This window comes from Procambarus clarkii, chromosome 32 (genome assembly GCF_040958095.1).
Source record: "Procambarus clarkii isolate CNS0578487 chromosome 32, FALCON_Pclarkii_2.0, whole genome shotgun sequence".
Classification (NCBI taxonomy): domain Eukaryota; kingdom Metazoa; phylum Arthropoda; class Malacostraca; order Decapoda; family Cambaridae; genus Procambarus; species Procambarus clarkii.
Genome location: NC_091181.1, coordinates 32,726,082 through 32,741,424, shown reverse-complemented (window position 1 = coordinate 32,741,424; position 15,343 = coordinate 32,726,082). Strand labels below are relative to the sequence as shown.

Here is a 15,343-nt window from a genome sequence, read left to right as displayed (position 1 = left end):
GGCAATCTTCCTATTTTACATATCTTAATCTGATACGAAGTTTCATGCACTCCAGTAGTATTAAGGTCTATATTTCAGTTTCCAAAGTAGTGTCTTTTATGTGGGATCCTGTCAGAAGCTTGTTTTCATTTCAAGTTAGGACTATTTTGTCCGTGTCTGTCTCTTGTATTATGTGCAGGGATGAATTCAAACTGTTTATAGGATATCATGATATTACTCTTCTGGTGGCTTAAACGTGCAAACTTTATCTCTCTTTCTGGTATCTTTGTTACTACACTGGTCAGGAATTCCAGTCTGTAGTTTAAGAAATCCTCTCATCACTATTTTTTATATAAATAAAAAACATTGCAAATTTCCTATTAAACTACCAATTTGCCTACATTGAAAGATGTCTGGAATATAGCCCACAGTAGGTAGCTGAGTTTGGCTGCACAGTTCTTCAATACTCAGGTTGATGCTACATCCAATTCCATTCCGTTGCTTCAGTTCAGGTCTTTAGTTTCTTCCTGAATAAGCAAATGTGTTCTAATGATTGTTGTGGCTCGTCTGTAAATGCAGTTCATGCAGTAAAGTGTTCCTTCATCAGTATACTTTGGCTGCATCCAGGGCTTCAGACATGCCTCCTTTTTTTTCTATATTTGTTTTGACACCTTTCAGCCTCTAAATGGTATTTAAAACTTTTAAGTTGCTTTTGCAAACATAAAATTAAAGCAGTTTGGGTCTGAGTTTCTGGTGGGGTTAAATGATGGCTCCCTGTAGCTAGCTAGTCCCACAGAGATAGCTCTACATATGAGTCACAAGGTCTGCCCTTCATCTTGAATTTCCTCCTCGGACGTTTATAAAGTTAGCTCAGGTGTTGTGCACCAGTTGCATCTCTTGAGGGTTGGTATATTAGTCTATCCTGATGACTGACTGGCTTGGGCTCCTAGCTAGTCTGTGTCTCTGCAAGCCATGGATCTAGATCTTCCCAGCTTACTGGGTTTGGGTTTCTTGAGAACTGGAGAAAGTCTCGGTTGTTCTGTTCTGGGCATGAACTTTGTTGGAACTGATTTAGGATTCTTGGTTAGGTTACTTTCCCTGCTGTTTGCTACTCTGCTCTGCCTGCTGTGTTGTCTCTGTCTAGTGTTGGGTTGGTCCCATTTAGGTCCATCACAGGCTCAGACTCAGCTAGTCCCCAATTTAGGATTATCCAAATCCCAAATTACTGCTTTGTTCCCATCTGGTGTTGGATCGGCCCCGGATGACTCGCCAGTTGGTTGAGTGCTTGTATGGGAGCCTGAACTTTGCTTACGTTGTTTTTAGCATTGAAACTGGGTAATATAATTTTCTGGCTAGACTTTATAAGTTACTTCTTTAAACATTTAATTGGTCTAGTGTATGATATTGTGACCAAATAGTTGGGTAATCATAATTGAAATATTTTGCTTGTAGTGCCTCCAGAAACAAAATGTGGATGAAAAAACTCTTGATTGGCCTAAGATGGGAAGTCTTTGTATAGGGAAAACATATGGAAGAAGAAAAAATGAAAAGTTTAACACTACATGAACAAATCCACAAGGGCAGTGACGAGGATTCGAACCTGCGTCTGGGAGCATCCCAGACACTGCCTTAATCGACTGAGCTACGACAGGGTTAAAAGGGTTGAAACCGAAGTTCTACTGAACTTACTGGATCCCGTAGCCTCTCCGAGGCACAAACCAGGCTTTTACACAAACCCCCCCCCCCCTGCACCTGAGCTATGTCAATAGGCCGTTCTCCCTCTCCGCCCTTAGGGAGTGTCTGGGATGGTCCCAGACGCAGGTTCGAATCCTCGTCACTGCCCTTGTGGATTTGTTCATTTGATGCATCACGTTAGTGTGATCTCTGTGTGTTAACACTACATATTACCTCTTTTTTTTTTTTTAAAGATTAATATATTTTCCTGGTAACAGAAGTAAATAGTAAATTATGATTTATAAGTAACAGATTCTTTGACATTCTTCATCACAGCAAATCTAATATTTTAAATTCATTTTATTTTCAAATAACCATGAAAAAGTTGCTCATGATATTTCCCAGACTTCGTAAACAATGCACCAGCTTCAGAATGACTCTTGACCTGCTTTAGGATAGACATGCACTACTAATCACATAAATTCAGTGTTTTGTGTGTGTAAATTTCCTTCTCTTTATTTCAATCAAATAAGGTAGCCATTCAGCTTACATTTCAATTGTTCTAACCATTATAAATGTATATTGTGAGTAATTCATGTTTGTCGGTGAATACAAATGTGGCTTGACTTGCAAGACATGTACAGTATACCGATTCTGTATACTCTAGCTTCAACTCCTATCATCTACTGTGTTTTTAACATTAACATCTCTCAACCTAAAAATAACACGTGCCGTTTATATTCCTATCAAATTTGTCTTCATATGAAATAATGTAAATATGAATAATTTGCTACAACATATTTATGATGAACCTATTGACATTTTTTATAATCATGCCTTCATGTAAAATGTTAATTATTATTTTGATCCAGTAGTTATTATGAGGTTCAACCATTATGGTTGAGCTAGTAAAATCTAAAGTTTTCTAGATGCTGTATATTCAGATATTCTTGCATTTCAACCTGTGACATTTTTTATTTGTAATGTTTGTCTCAGAGCTTTTATATGTAGTCATTATCATTTATTTTTTCCTCTCCATCACTCCTTAGTAATCTTTGTTATTAAATCTCAGGAGGTGTTTGTGCCATCAAGTGATCACGTGAGAGTGGTGAGGATGCTTATTAAGCATCTTCATTTCTTTGCTAATAGTGGAAAGTCCGCACAACCATCGCCTCTGGATGACTTGCGCAAGTAAGCTAAGTTGTCTTCACATTAGTACTAAACCATAACACATCCTTAATGAGTTTGACACTTTCAGGACTACATCCCTATATAATACACAGGGAAATCACACTAACATGATAAATATGAATGAACAAATCAACTGGAACACTGAGGTGACTCGAACCCACAACCGAGAGACTCCCAGCAGCTGAAGCTAACACTGTAATACAGTATTGATATACTGTGTATCAGTTTCTCATTAATATATATCACATTAGTGTGATTTTTCTGTTTCCCCAAAGTTGGTGCGTATGGTAGATGAACTATGTTGCCCACACTCGAGTGCTTGGGGATTATATGTAAAATTTGGATTTACTTCAGTAGAGGCCTCCAGACATCCTGTAATTTCAATAGAAATCTGGTTGTATAACTTAATCAAGTCAAGGGTGGTCCAGTTGTTAGCATCAGAGGCTGGGAGTCTCTCGATCGCGGATTCAAGTCATCTCGGGCGCAGTTGATTTTCTCATTTCAATGCAATCTTAACCAAAGACTTCATTCAAACTTGTATTATAAGAGAGCTGAAGCTCTTCCAGATTTGCATTTATCTTAACTGATAGTTTAAAATTCCATTTTATTTGTTGAACTCAAATTTTACAACTTTATATTTCATTTGTCATGAATTTGCCAGATATGGATTAGGTTAGGAAAGACAACAAGGTTTAGGCTGAAGTGCTAAATAACTGGAGGATTATCAGCACTTAAGAATTGCACCAGGCTTCTGATACCCCGAATTACCAGGATCCAGAATTAGAATCTGGCTGTCTATGAAGTGAGGGGTAGCTTGGGGATCAAAGATAAATCCAAAAACTTTGAAAAACTCCCACAAGATATTCTGACTGCATAAATACTATAAAACAAACAACAGTTTGAAGAAACTTAGGTGACCACTTTTCTGAGGAATGTGTGTTTTGTTTGGTTCCACCTTGTTTTGGGTGGCGAGACAAGTAGTAGTTCAAACTTCTGGGCATCAGGCGAAGGCCATCTGTAAAAGTTGGTGGGTTTGACCTAGCTGCTATAGGATGCAGTATAAGATGCAAAGCTATAGGATGCTGAGAACTGCAAAAGCATCAGGTACAATAATTGGGAGTTGAAGCTTGAGAACTGGAACTTGTTCCAGTTAGGTAAGCACATTATCAAGATATTTTTGGCTTAAATTGTAATATTTGTGTTCCCTTTAGTTGTACCCTTTCTTTTAGGAATCTGTGGAGCATGTATCGGAAGAGCCTCTACCAGTTCCTTCGTCATACCTTCAGCCATTGGCCCTTGGATTCCTCCTTTAGACTGGTACTTGAAACTTGGCTGTCCTATGTACAGCCATGGAGATACACAGACTATTCACCAATTAATAGGTTAGTTTCCTTATTATTTTGGAACAGAGTAAAAGAGAGAGCTCATAACATTTGATATCCAGTATCATTATTTAATTTGCCGGTACACATGTATTCTTATTTTTTTTAGAAGTCCAACGCAAGGCTGTAGTGACTATGAATCACAACGTTCTGTGGAAGGAAGGTGGCAGGGTTTCATTGCTGAGAATCTCCTGTTCTACACTTTACTTTTCAACCACCTCATGTGTCGATTGTTTCGTTTGGACTTGTCAGCTCCTAAGAATGCTCAGATTCTTTTTAGAGTTACAAAGGTTAGTAGTGTATAAACATTTTATGTGAATTGATCAGCTATGTCTTGTCATACTGTATTTTATTTTATTTGGTTGGTTGTTTTACATATGAACAAATTTGTATTGCAACTTTGTGCAAATGTAACAAATTGTTGAACATAATTGTTTGTACACTTGATGTATTAGATTCAAATATAAATGGGTGTTATCAAAAGTGGTGATAGTGCAAATCCTGGTGTAATGGGCTTGCTTTGACCACCATAATCAGTCGCTTAAATCCTCCTACTTGCTTACTTGATCGACTCTTCTTAATCTTCTTGTTCTTTATCATTTTGCATGTTTGGTTTGAATAATGATCTTATAATGATCTTGAATTATGATGAATAATGATCTTCTTTGGTTTTAAATTCATTACAAATCAATTTTCTGTCATTTGTTTTGTTTAATATAGATGTGATAAATGATGGGTTATGGATTTGTACTTAAATGTGCTTTAGGTTTGACCTTTTGTGGTAAGGTTTGTGGTAAGGTCTCAAACCTTTATATGCATTTCAGTGGATGTAAAAAGTTTATTTCCTTTTCTTTTTTCTGGAGGGAGTGGTAAGAAGTTGCCTGATGAATTGGCCTCATTCTATATAGCCCATTCAAGGGAAGATACACTAATCTGATTAGATTTTAGGTTTAATGACAAAAATGCTAGTTGGCAACTTGTCATTAAGTATTGCCATTTTTGGGGGGCAGTCAATGCTGCTTGAAAAATACTCTTAGATGACTGATTTCTTTCAAATAAAGCCCCAAATGTAGCTAATAATCTAAGCTATCTAATGGCAGGATAGTGCCTGGGGTATTCCACTTAAAACAATATCTCACTGATTTAACTCTATTTATTTGAACTCTTTATTTCCTTGATATAACCTTTCAACTTAAGATAGCACCCCCCAATACCACGAGCCTCCACTTTTTCAATTAGTTTTTGTGAAGCACAGTATCAGAAGCTTTGTTTAAGGTAAGGTATGTAACATCAGAATGTTTCCACTATCAACTGCCTTGAATATGCTGGAATAGAACACCTTTTAACTATTAAAACAAAACAAACATTTTCAGAATATATTTTTTCTTGCACACCAGCTGGTTGTCATGTTAATAGAGTGACCAATGCAGGAATTAAAGATTTGCAACTCTTCACGATTCTGCTACTTTGCTTGATTTATGATTTATTCAATATATAAGCCAAGGGCTCACTTATTCTTTAAATTCTCTTGTGACCCCTGTTGTTCTTTTAGAATTTAAATGTGCATTTACTTTGGCAGGTTTTTTCTCAGATCAACCTTGGTTGCCTTATTCGTGAAATTGAGGAAGCCCTTGAGGATCCACACTTCATGCACCGCTCCTTACTTGGTGGAGCGTCTCACTCCTTAGGACATCACGGAGGATTTGCTGGAATCCACAATGATCAGTTCCCAGCACGCTCTCTTGCATCTGTTGCTCGAGGGCATATTATGGAGATGGAAGGCCCTAGTCATTCATATCATCCTATGTTTAGTGCGGACAATATTGCTACGGTAAGAAACAATTGTATTTCTATACTGTATTTATTATGACCATTTCATATCACATGTGTTCTCTTGAAGCACTTTCATGTATTTTGGCACTTGCCCAATAATGTTTTTGCATATTACCTGTTAGTTTTGTTAGGTTTTTGCAGAGTGAAAAACCAATACAAAATTTACAAACTTGATGGGATGCCAATATATTCGTAGAATTATGAGTTATAGTCCTGATTTTACGTGACATGTTCCTTTATTGACAGGTGGAATCATTACTAAAGCATATACGACGGGCACACGAGGCAGTAATTAGGGAACAACAGCAACACTTCAGAGCCTGTGCAGCTGGAGTTAGTGATGATGGAAATGACAAGGTGAAAAAAGAGAGCTGGTTGTCAAGTGTCATCAAATACATCTTTGATTCATCATCTCCAACAGAAGATGAAATATCGAGTGATGACATCAGGAAGACGGTTATTCATTTGGAAACTGCGCAGAGACAACTTTCGGGGATTTTCAATGTAAATACTGTGTGTTTCTTGTATATTATTAGGTATATAATATCTATATATAACAGTAGGCATCATTTCCTTTGTCTAATAGCCAGAGCATATTTGTATATTTTTCTGATATTCTACAAAGGAAATTCTACACTTGGTGAAATTAACATATTACTGCATGTTGATGACATTTATACTGTACTTATTTTATTCAGACTTAGTTTTGCCTATGTTAGGCAGAGTTGAGGAATAATATATGTACATGTTTAGGTTAGGAGTGGTTGTCACTTTGGTTTTTGTTCACATTTTTGTACTTTTTAATATTTGTTATAATATATTTATCAGTCCAGTTTATTTTCATGTATCTTTGCAAAAAATTGTTTTCATATGTTTATTAAACAGTCCATAACTATTAATCCATTAGTTAAATTACTAAAAAAATTGGGATTTGGTTGTGAAGACTAAACCAGATACCAGAAGATGAGGAGACGACGATGATTCGATCCATCCTGGACCATTATCAAGTCTATTGTATCAAGACAGTCGACTTGATAATGGTCCAGGAGGGACCGAAATGGCGTCGTCTCCTCGTCTTCTGGTGTGTCGTTTAGTCTTCATATCTTCAGCCACGTTATTGTGACTCGTCGTCTGCATTGCAATTTAGTTTATTAGGCAACTCTGAAATGAAGTGACAAAAATACACAAAGCACAAACTATAGACCAGTGTCATTAATATCCATTCCATGCAATTAAAATCTTTGCTCTTTTGCTTGAACATCCATTCCAGCAATTAAAATCTTTGCTCTTTTGTTTTGCTCTAAAAATTCATCACCTCACTATAACTAGTCAATAATTTTAGCTTTCATGTTCCATAAAATAATATTACCCAATATATTGTTTTCAGATACTATTGCCTCTAGAATATGGACAGATGACCAGTGACCTCGAACCAGGATATCATGGCACTAATCACTTGGATTCCTTTTACCAACCTAATCAGTTTAAGACTTCAGATGACCATGCATCTCCTCATTATGCCAACTCTCCAAAGGGTCCTGTTCTTTCTAATTATGGTGAGTTTCAAACTGTTTAGCAGTAAAGTTGAAAAAAATTGTGAAAATAAAAAATTCAGAAAAGTTACCTACATCATATTTGCCCTCCAGGGCATACAACTGGCACATGTATATATTTTGCTCATGAAATGGACAATTATATAAAATTGTATGTATGTGAGTAACTTGAGTGCTTAGTCATGAGAAGATAGTTTTTACCATTGGCTTCCATAGGTATGGGATGTACATCACACACAGATGCACGTCTCAGTGCATGCCCTTTGCAATACAAATTAAGATTTATGTCCACATTAAACGTGCCCAAAAAATTTAAGGAACAGCCTCAAATGCAAATAATAGGCAAATTAAAAGCATTTAAAAACTTAAAAGGAGTACACATTGTGTGGTGTTGCCCCTCAATCCATGCAGTTTCAGACATGAGAATTTGTTTTTAACAAATTGGTGATGTTCCACAGAGCTCTGTCCTAGGACTATCGCTGCTTTTAAATTATATTAACACTTTCGCGCTCCGTGGAAACTCGCGGTTGACAGGGGGATCGTGGCCCCTCCGTGCGGGTAAGCGCGCGGTGACACTCAAATGTGTATACTCGTTCCAGTTTTCTCACCTTAATTCTCGCGCTACGTCGCTCATTCTGGTATCATTGTGTTCGCAATTAAATTCTCTACAGGTGTGTATAAATATAATGTCCAAAAGCCTAGCGTGACTCCCAACAGCAAAGCGTAAAGTCGGCAAAAACGCACAAAATCAGTAACATGTGCATTCTCGTTCCATTTTTTTACCTTAATTCTCGTGCTACGTCGCTCATTTTGGTATCATTGTGTTCGCAATTAAATTCCCTACAGATGTGTATGAATAAAATGTACAAAAGGCTGGAGTGCCTCCCCGCAGAAAAGCCTAAAGTTACCCATGAACGAGCACCATTTTGTACATTGCAACCTAATGTTCAACTCGTTCAATTTGATAACATCAAATTTCGTGCTACGTCGCTCGTTTTGGTATCAAATTGTTCACAATAAAAAGGCGATTATTTTAAAACTAGTCCCAGAATAATAGAGCAATAACTGGATTTTTAACAAATATTTTAATTCTGGACGCTAATCATCACAAATTTATTTATATCTTTCCAGTGTTCTGACATAAATATTTGTGTTACATCTTTCATTTTGGTATCAAATTGTTCGCAATAAAAAGGCGCACATTTTAAAACAAGTCCCAAGATAATAGGACAATAAATAGAACTTTAACAAATATTTTAATATTCAGACCATAGACCTATTTATAATATTTCAAGTGTTTGGACATCAAGTTTCATGTTATATCTTTGATTTTGGTATCAAATTGTGTGCAATCTAAAGGCGCTTATTTTAAAACCACTACCAGATTGATCTGATAAAATTTAAATTTTTAAAAAATATTGTAATGAGTGACGCAGTATTGCGTCGTTGGAACACATTCAGTAGAAAAATAAATGACGAATTATTCAGTCTGTGGAACGCGAAAGTGTTAATGTCCTTACAGAGCGAGTGAGCTCCATACATGTCTGTTAATGATGCAAACTTAATGAGAGCAAGAACTGAAGATGAATGTAGTGTACTGCAGAAAGGTCTTAACAAACTTCAGGAGGGGTTAGATAAGTAACTTTTGGAATTCATTCCAAATAAGTACAGAGTAATGAAAATGGGTAAAGGAGATACCTGGAGTGGGTTTCAGGAGTTTTTCTACTCCCCAAGCCCGGCTTGGGGGCTAGAGACCTGTATTTAGCTACTATGTAAGGCAGTTACAAGAAACAACAAGAGAAAAATCCTAACATTAATACCAGAAGCTCATGTGAACAGGATAACATCAGTAGTATATGGAAAGTTAGCAAGCATAAAAAATGTTGTTTAAGAACGTAAACAAGAAGGCTTTCATGTCCATACACACTGCCTATGTAACACAATTACTTGAGTATTGAGCTTCGGCATTTAATCCACTCCTTGTAAAGCCTAAACAAACTTTAGAAAGTACAGGTTTGCAACTAGATTAGTACTAGAATTAAGAGGTCTCAGTTATGAGGACAGGTTAAGAAAACTCACCCTCACAACCATAGAGTAGAGAAGAAACAGAGGACATTATGAATACTGTACAGTAAATGCAAAATATTGAGGTGGGGAATAGAGAGTGGATAAAGAAAGTCTATTTAAATTAAAAAGAGGTAGGACAATGGGACATCGGTGGAAGCTGGATATGCAATCCAGTCGGAGAGATGTAAAGAAGGTCTCCTTCCCTGTATGGGTGGTAGGCAAGTGGGATGCATTGAAGGAAGAGGTTGTTGTAGCCAATTCCATCCACAACTTTTAAAAAGAAATATGATAAAAACATTGAAGGTGAAGGAAAGACTCATTGTGTGTGTAAATGTATTTAAAACCAAATTTTAAATTTTTATTAATTCAGGAAGCAAAATTAACTAATCTCATTAATTCACATAAACACAGACCTTGTGATGTCTAGAGTGGGGATAGAGAAAAGAATTATCAGGGGAAAGCACCAAGCCATTATGACCTACAGTATATAACACCTAAGAGTGGGGATAATGATTCCATGGAACCCTGCCCACTGTTCCCAGAAATCGGGATAATTGAGCGTTCTTCTGAAACTTTGACGTCCCTGGGAAGCCAATCACATCTAACGATGCACACTAAGTGGGGTGCTCTTTCAGGATTATAAACTCAAACTCCTAGAATCTTGTTCACAACATTGTATACAGTACCTTGAGAAAAGATATAGATTACATCCAAAAATTTCCCTCTGTCCTAATTTTAATACATATTTACAGAGAGAGCTGGACACTTTTATTTTTTAATGCTTTGTTAAATTGTTTTTTAATTGTTAATGTTTAACAATTCATAATATTGTTTGTGTTGCAAGATGTGTCTGCCATAAAAACCAAAGAGTGCTCCCTTCTATTAGCTGGAATCAAAACATATCTGGTTGGTGTATGTCTATGACTGAGGGTTACTATGTTCATGTTGAGGTTTGACTTACTCCGTCTAGTGACAGTTTTGCTTCAAGTTTTCACCATAGGTCTATATTTAGCAGGATTTAACTAGATACGTTAGTGAAGTCTGGCCTGGCCTTACCATGTTATTTTGGGTAGCAATCCTATTTGGCAAAATATTAATGATTCGGGTAAACTTTTACTCAGTTTAATTCCCATTCAAGTAACGGACAAAGAATAATTTGATCCCACAAACCTAATCTAGTTTAAACTGTACATATATGAGGATTTGTGATTTTTTAATCTTGCTTGTACAATTTCTTACCATTCCTGATTTAACTTACTTTATCAAGGTTTTGACTCACATTTCAGGTCGTTACCAATTGATGTCAGGGCTCCGGAGACGTGATTTAAAATATGAAGGAGATCCAGATTTAAGACCAATCTGCACCTTTGAAATCCCCTTCCTTGTACGCTGGTTATACTCTCTTGCTGCACTCATTAATTCCAAAGTAAGTTTGTATTCATACTGCAGTTTTTTTTTTTTTTTTTTTTTTTTTTTTTTTTTTTTTTTTTTTTTTTTTTTTTTTTTTTTTTTTTTTTCTTCAGTGATATTCCTGTACAGGCCCCAAGCCTTTAGATAGCCCGTTAAGTGTTACTCTTTTCTGTCTTAGGCAGTGGATGAGTATTTATGTCTCATACATTTGCTTCAGTAAGATTATGTCTAGTGTGTTTGACTTCCTTCTCTCTGTAAAATCTGAGCTGAAATCTTATTTCCTTTGTAACTATAATGTTAATGTTCCAGTGGTCTGTTGGCAACTTCTGCCCATTGCTGACATTTCCTCTCTTCTTCTGGAGCTTTAAACCTATTTCCCATGCATATGGATATCCAAGCCTGATATCATGTAAGTGCACTACTGTTTTTCTATTGTACCCTTTCATCAAAATAAGTGGTTAGTAGTTGGTTAATTCTTGTATCGACCCGCACAGCCTGATGTTGCAGCTTCTGCATTATGGTCACTGTCCATCTTCTGCATGCTGTATCTTTAATTTTCTTAATCTGTTCTAGACTCACTCTTAGTTGCAAGTTTTGCAGTGTCGTTCCCTTGTATTCGTACATGACTTGGCACCGACTCTATAAAGAGTTTGGCAACTTTGGTATCTGAGTGTTTGCATTAATGCTGTAACATTTGTGGTCAGATGATTGTTGTCATATAAGTATACTTGTTGCAAGGTTTCTTTGGCAGTTCTTGAATCTGTATGATGATGATGTTGTCAGTGTTCAGCAAGAGCATGTTCCAAAGTCTTTTGAATAGCTAGCATCTCTGTAAATTTGAGCACCCGTGTTAGTCTCCAACTAACTATAGAATTTCCTACCTTAACTGCAGCTCCATATTCCTGTCTCTGCTGGTCTACTGATCCATCTGTGAAGCACTGTATGTGAATTTTTCAGATACCATGTTTGCTTATATATTCCCCTGTTAAATGATGCATAGGAGATGGGGGTTAGCCTGATTCGTTTTTCCTTGTAGAGCCATACTTACAAAGTCTGCTGTTAATTGTTCTCAATGGGCTTACATAAAAAAGTCTGCATGTAATTCGTTGACACATTTCTTAGTAATTGTATTTGTGATATCAAATGCATTAATAGTGTTTATTGCACAGTGGGGCCACCTGTTATTATTGGAAGTTCTTCTGTCCCAAGTTAGTGCTCCAGTGATTATATTTTTAAGTGAATTCTTTCTTTGCCTAGTATCTTAGCATGCATGTCCCTTATCCTTTTTTTTCAACTAAAATGTCAAAGTGGCACCCCAGGGAAGGCCTAAAGTTTCAGTTGGATAGCAAATAAGTGTCTCTGGGATCCCACTCTATTGTGGGTACTGATGGCTTAGTAGGTAGAGCTGCAGGTTGTGCTTTTTGCGATCTGCAGTTTGAGGCTCCAATGCTGCAGGTAAAAAAAATTATTACAGTATATATATATATATATATATATATAATATATAATTATAGTGCAGGTTACAGTTTATATAATATATATATGGGCAGTTTATATAGTATATATAATGTGTATATAATTATTTATTACATTTTCAGCACAAAACATGAACTCTTTAATGTTCTGCCATTGGTGCAATATAAAATGTAATTTATTTGTAAAGCTTAGGATGCAACTGAGAATAGTTTACCTTTTCTGAAGATGTTCTAAAATATGCAGTGAAGTATAAAGAAGAAAATCAAGGAACCTAGAAAAAGGTTTCCTTGATTTTCCTAGATAGATTTCATTTATTTTTGTAGTCAAATTTGTATCCCTTAACACTATCTCCATTTATTACAGTATGGGAAGGAAATGGTTAGTGTTTACTCCAGGCAAGACCCAGTTGGTTATCTGGCAAAAGTGTTCCTCAAGGGTCCAGAGACAGTTTATGAGTATCACAAGAACAGCTCTGGTTCTCCACACTCTCGCATTCCTAAGACTCTTCCACCAAGATTAAGCTTGAGATTTCAGGCCAGCAAACACGTAAGGAATATTGGGCAAAATCTTGAAGTACATTTGTTTCTTGAATTAATACTGCCCATGCTAAAGTTTCTGTGTACTGTAGTAAATTTTAATTAATTTGTATTTGAATACTGAACTAATCATCTTACCTCTTTTGTATAATACACTAGATTTTGGAAGTGATTTGATGGCATTGTTAAACAGATCTTGGCCCGACTTCTCTCTAATTGTGACCATCTGTTTCCTGTTTGTCCAGTACTCCCTTACCTAGTTCAGTATCTTACTGGTTATTCTGTCTTACCTTTTCATTTTATGCATGCATTTTATGGAAAGAATATGAAATGCTTTCTAATAGTATAGGAAAATGCAGTCTTCATTCTCTTGGCACTCTGGTGACCTTATCTTAGAGATCTGTCAAGTTTTTCGTGCATGATTTTTTTCTCTAAACCGCGTATTGTTCCTCCAGTACTTTGTTTGTCTTCTCCAGTTGCTACAACATTCTCCTGGTTATTTTTTCTAGTATTTTACTAGGATTGTATGTTAATAACACTGGTCTATATTTTTTGTTATCCCCTTTTTTAATACAAGGACCACTTTTGCAAGTTCTCCAGTATTGTCTTATTGAAGATCCTAGATAGCCAATAATATAGTACTTCTGCAGCCTCCTTCATTAGCTGTGGTGATACCTGGTCTGACCCTACTTCTTTTGTGGTCATTTAGGTGGTCCTGTTATCTTTATACCTGCCTGCACTTTAGCAGTTATTACACAGTATTTTCTAGTGTTGCTTCTGATTGTCCATCTTCTCATCCCCTTAGTTTCCACCCTGGTTCTTTTTTTTAGACCAGGTAACTCTTGTCAAGTACATCACACACATCTCTGGAATTTTCCTTAGTCTTCCTCTTTTCTTAGGAACTGTCTTCACAACTCATTCTTTGCCTGGTCCCCTTCACTAAATTTGCTCACACCTTTCCACCCTACCATGGGGGTCCTTTGTTGCCCAATCTATTTCCATGATTAAAATATCAGGATATTAAGTGGTCAGCCAATGCTCCCCTTGCCATGTTATTCATGACTTTTAAGCACATTTTCATTATTTTCATTCTAGTCTTCTCCGGGCCTTCTGCTATTTAGTGGGGGATTTGTTCATTACCACTATCACTGTCATCTTGTCTCCACTACAGTATTGCCATTCCTAGTAACAGTACAGATAATAGTACTGTAATAAAGAAATTGAAAAATAGTATTATTTAAAGGATGGTGGTTAAATTCAAGAATAATTGCTAGTGTACCTATACAGTATAATATTTTTAGTGAAAGCTGTACATTGATATTACAATTTTCACATTTCTTGCAGGCCATTGGATATGAACTGGGATTTGCTCTTCTGTTTTATGTCTTGGGCATGTGGGGCTTGCTTGTGAAGATATTAGTAACAGCAGCTGCTGTTATTTCTGTGCCTGCATACATCGCTCACCGTTACATGGTTAAGCACCAGCCAGTAAGCTCAGAGCATGAAGAACACGATGAACAAGAATGGGAAGAGCAGCAGCAGCGGAGGGTTCCAACATCGTTGCCACTACCACAATTGTGATAACATCTCATTTAGTGCATGATGATGCAAGCATTTAAGTGGTAAAATGAGTGCAAAGGCTAATGTATATTGTAAATATAATGATGAAAAATTGTGGCATCTTTTTATGCACATTTGAAATTGGGACATTCATCACATTTGTTTTGTTTCCTTAGATTACAGCACATGTATTTATCATATAATATTGCCACTAACAGAACAATACTCATTGGTATTTTTAGGTTCAGCAAAAGGAGATTTTTTAATGAAAAAATATAAGTATCATTCATATTTATTGTTCTTGAAAGGAAACAACATTGACCATTGTCTTTTAAGTAAATTTTTTGTATTGTTAGAATAAACTTTTATATTATCTTTATTAATAAAGAAATATAAATTTGTGTAAACAACTTCTTTACCTTTTTAATACATAGATGTCTTCATTGTTGGAGTTCTAGTGCATAGAGCACAGGGAAACATAAATTTGTATTAATTCGTGAGAAATAAGATTTATAAACAAATTAAAGCAATTCAATAAGCTTCATTCCATTTCCTTCTAAATATATGTACTGTATACAGTATATGATTGTTTTATATCCTAGTGGGACATCTTGCATGCATAGCAGTTTCTGGATATTATAGACCTTAATGTAAATATAAACGCGTTAATCACGTAACATTG

The 15,343-nt window shown here is 36.1% G+C and overlaps 2 protein-coding genes across 2 annotated transcripts in view; both read left to right on the top strand.

Annotated features, from left to right (window-relative positions):
* The window catches only part of LOC138370509 (uncharacterized), a 54,363-nt gene extending 53,688 nt beyond the window's left edge, over nt 1–675 (top strand). The window contains exon 10 of the mRNA XM_069334885.1: nt 658–675. Coding sequence (XP_069190986.1) covers nt 658–675 — 18 coding nt within the window. The remainder of the gene's footprint in view (nt 1–657) is intronic.
* Nucleotides 676–2,649: 1,974 nt separating this feature from the next.
* LOC138370619 (sphingomyelin phosphodiesterase 4-like) lies at nt 2,650–15,062 on the top strand. Its single transcript, XM_069335177.1, has 9 exons — nt 2,650–2,844; nt 4,074–4,226; nt 4,336–4,516; nt 5,806–6,057; nt 6,306–6,563; nt 7,447–7,615; nt 10,966–11,105; nt 12,929–13,111; nt 14,446–15,062. The coding sequence occupies exons 1-9, from the start codon at nt 2,768–2,770 to the stop codon at nt 14,680–14,682; spliced, it is 1,650 nt and encodes a 549-aa protein (XP_069191278.1). The 5' UTR covers nt 2,650–2,767; the 3' UTR covers nt 14,683–15,062.
* The last annotated feature ends 281 nt before the right edge of the window (nt 15,063–15,343 follow it).

What these genes read in the sequence shown, in the direction of transcription:
- LOC138370619 (XM_069335177.1), top strand. Translation starts at nt 2,768, where the DNA reads ATGCTTATTAAGCATCTTCATTTCTTTGCTAATAGTGGAAAGTCCGCA. An exon ending in TTCTTTTTAGAGTTACAAAG is followed by an intron (nt 4,517 to 5,805) that starts GTTAGTAGTGTA and finishes TTACTTTGGCAG; the next exon opens with GTTTTTTCTCAGATCAACCT. An exon ending in AACTTTCGGGGATTTTCAAT is followed by an intron (nt 6,564 to 7,446) that starts GTAAATACTGTG and finishes TATTGTTTTCAG; the next exon opens with ATACTATTGCCTCTAGAATA.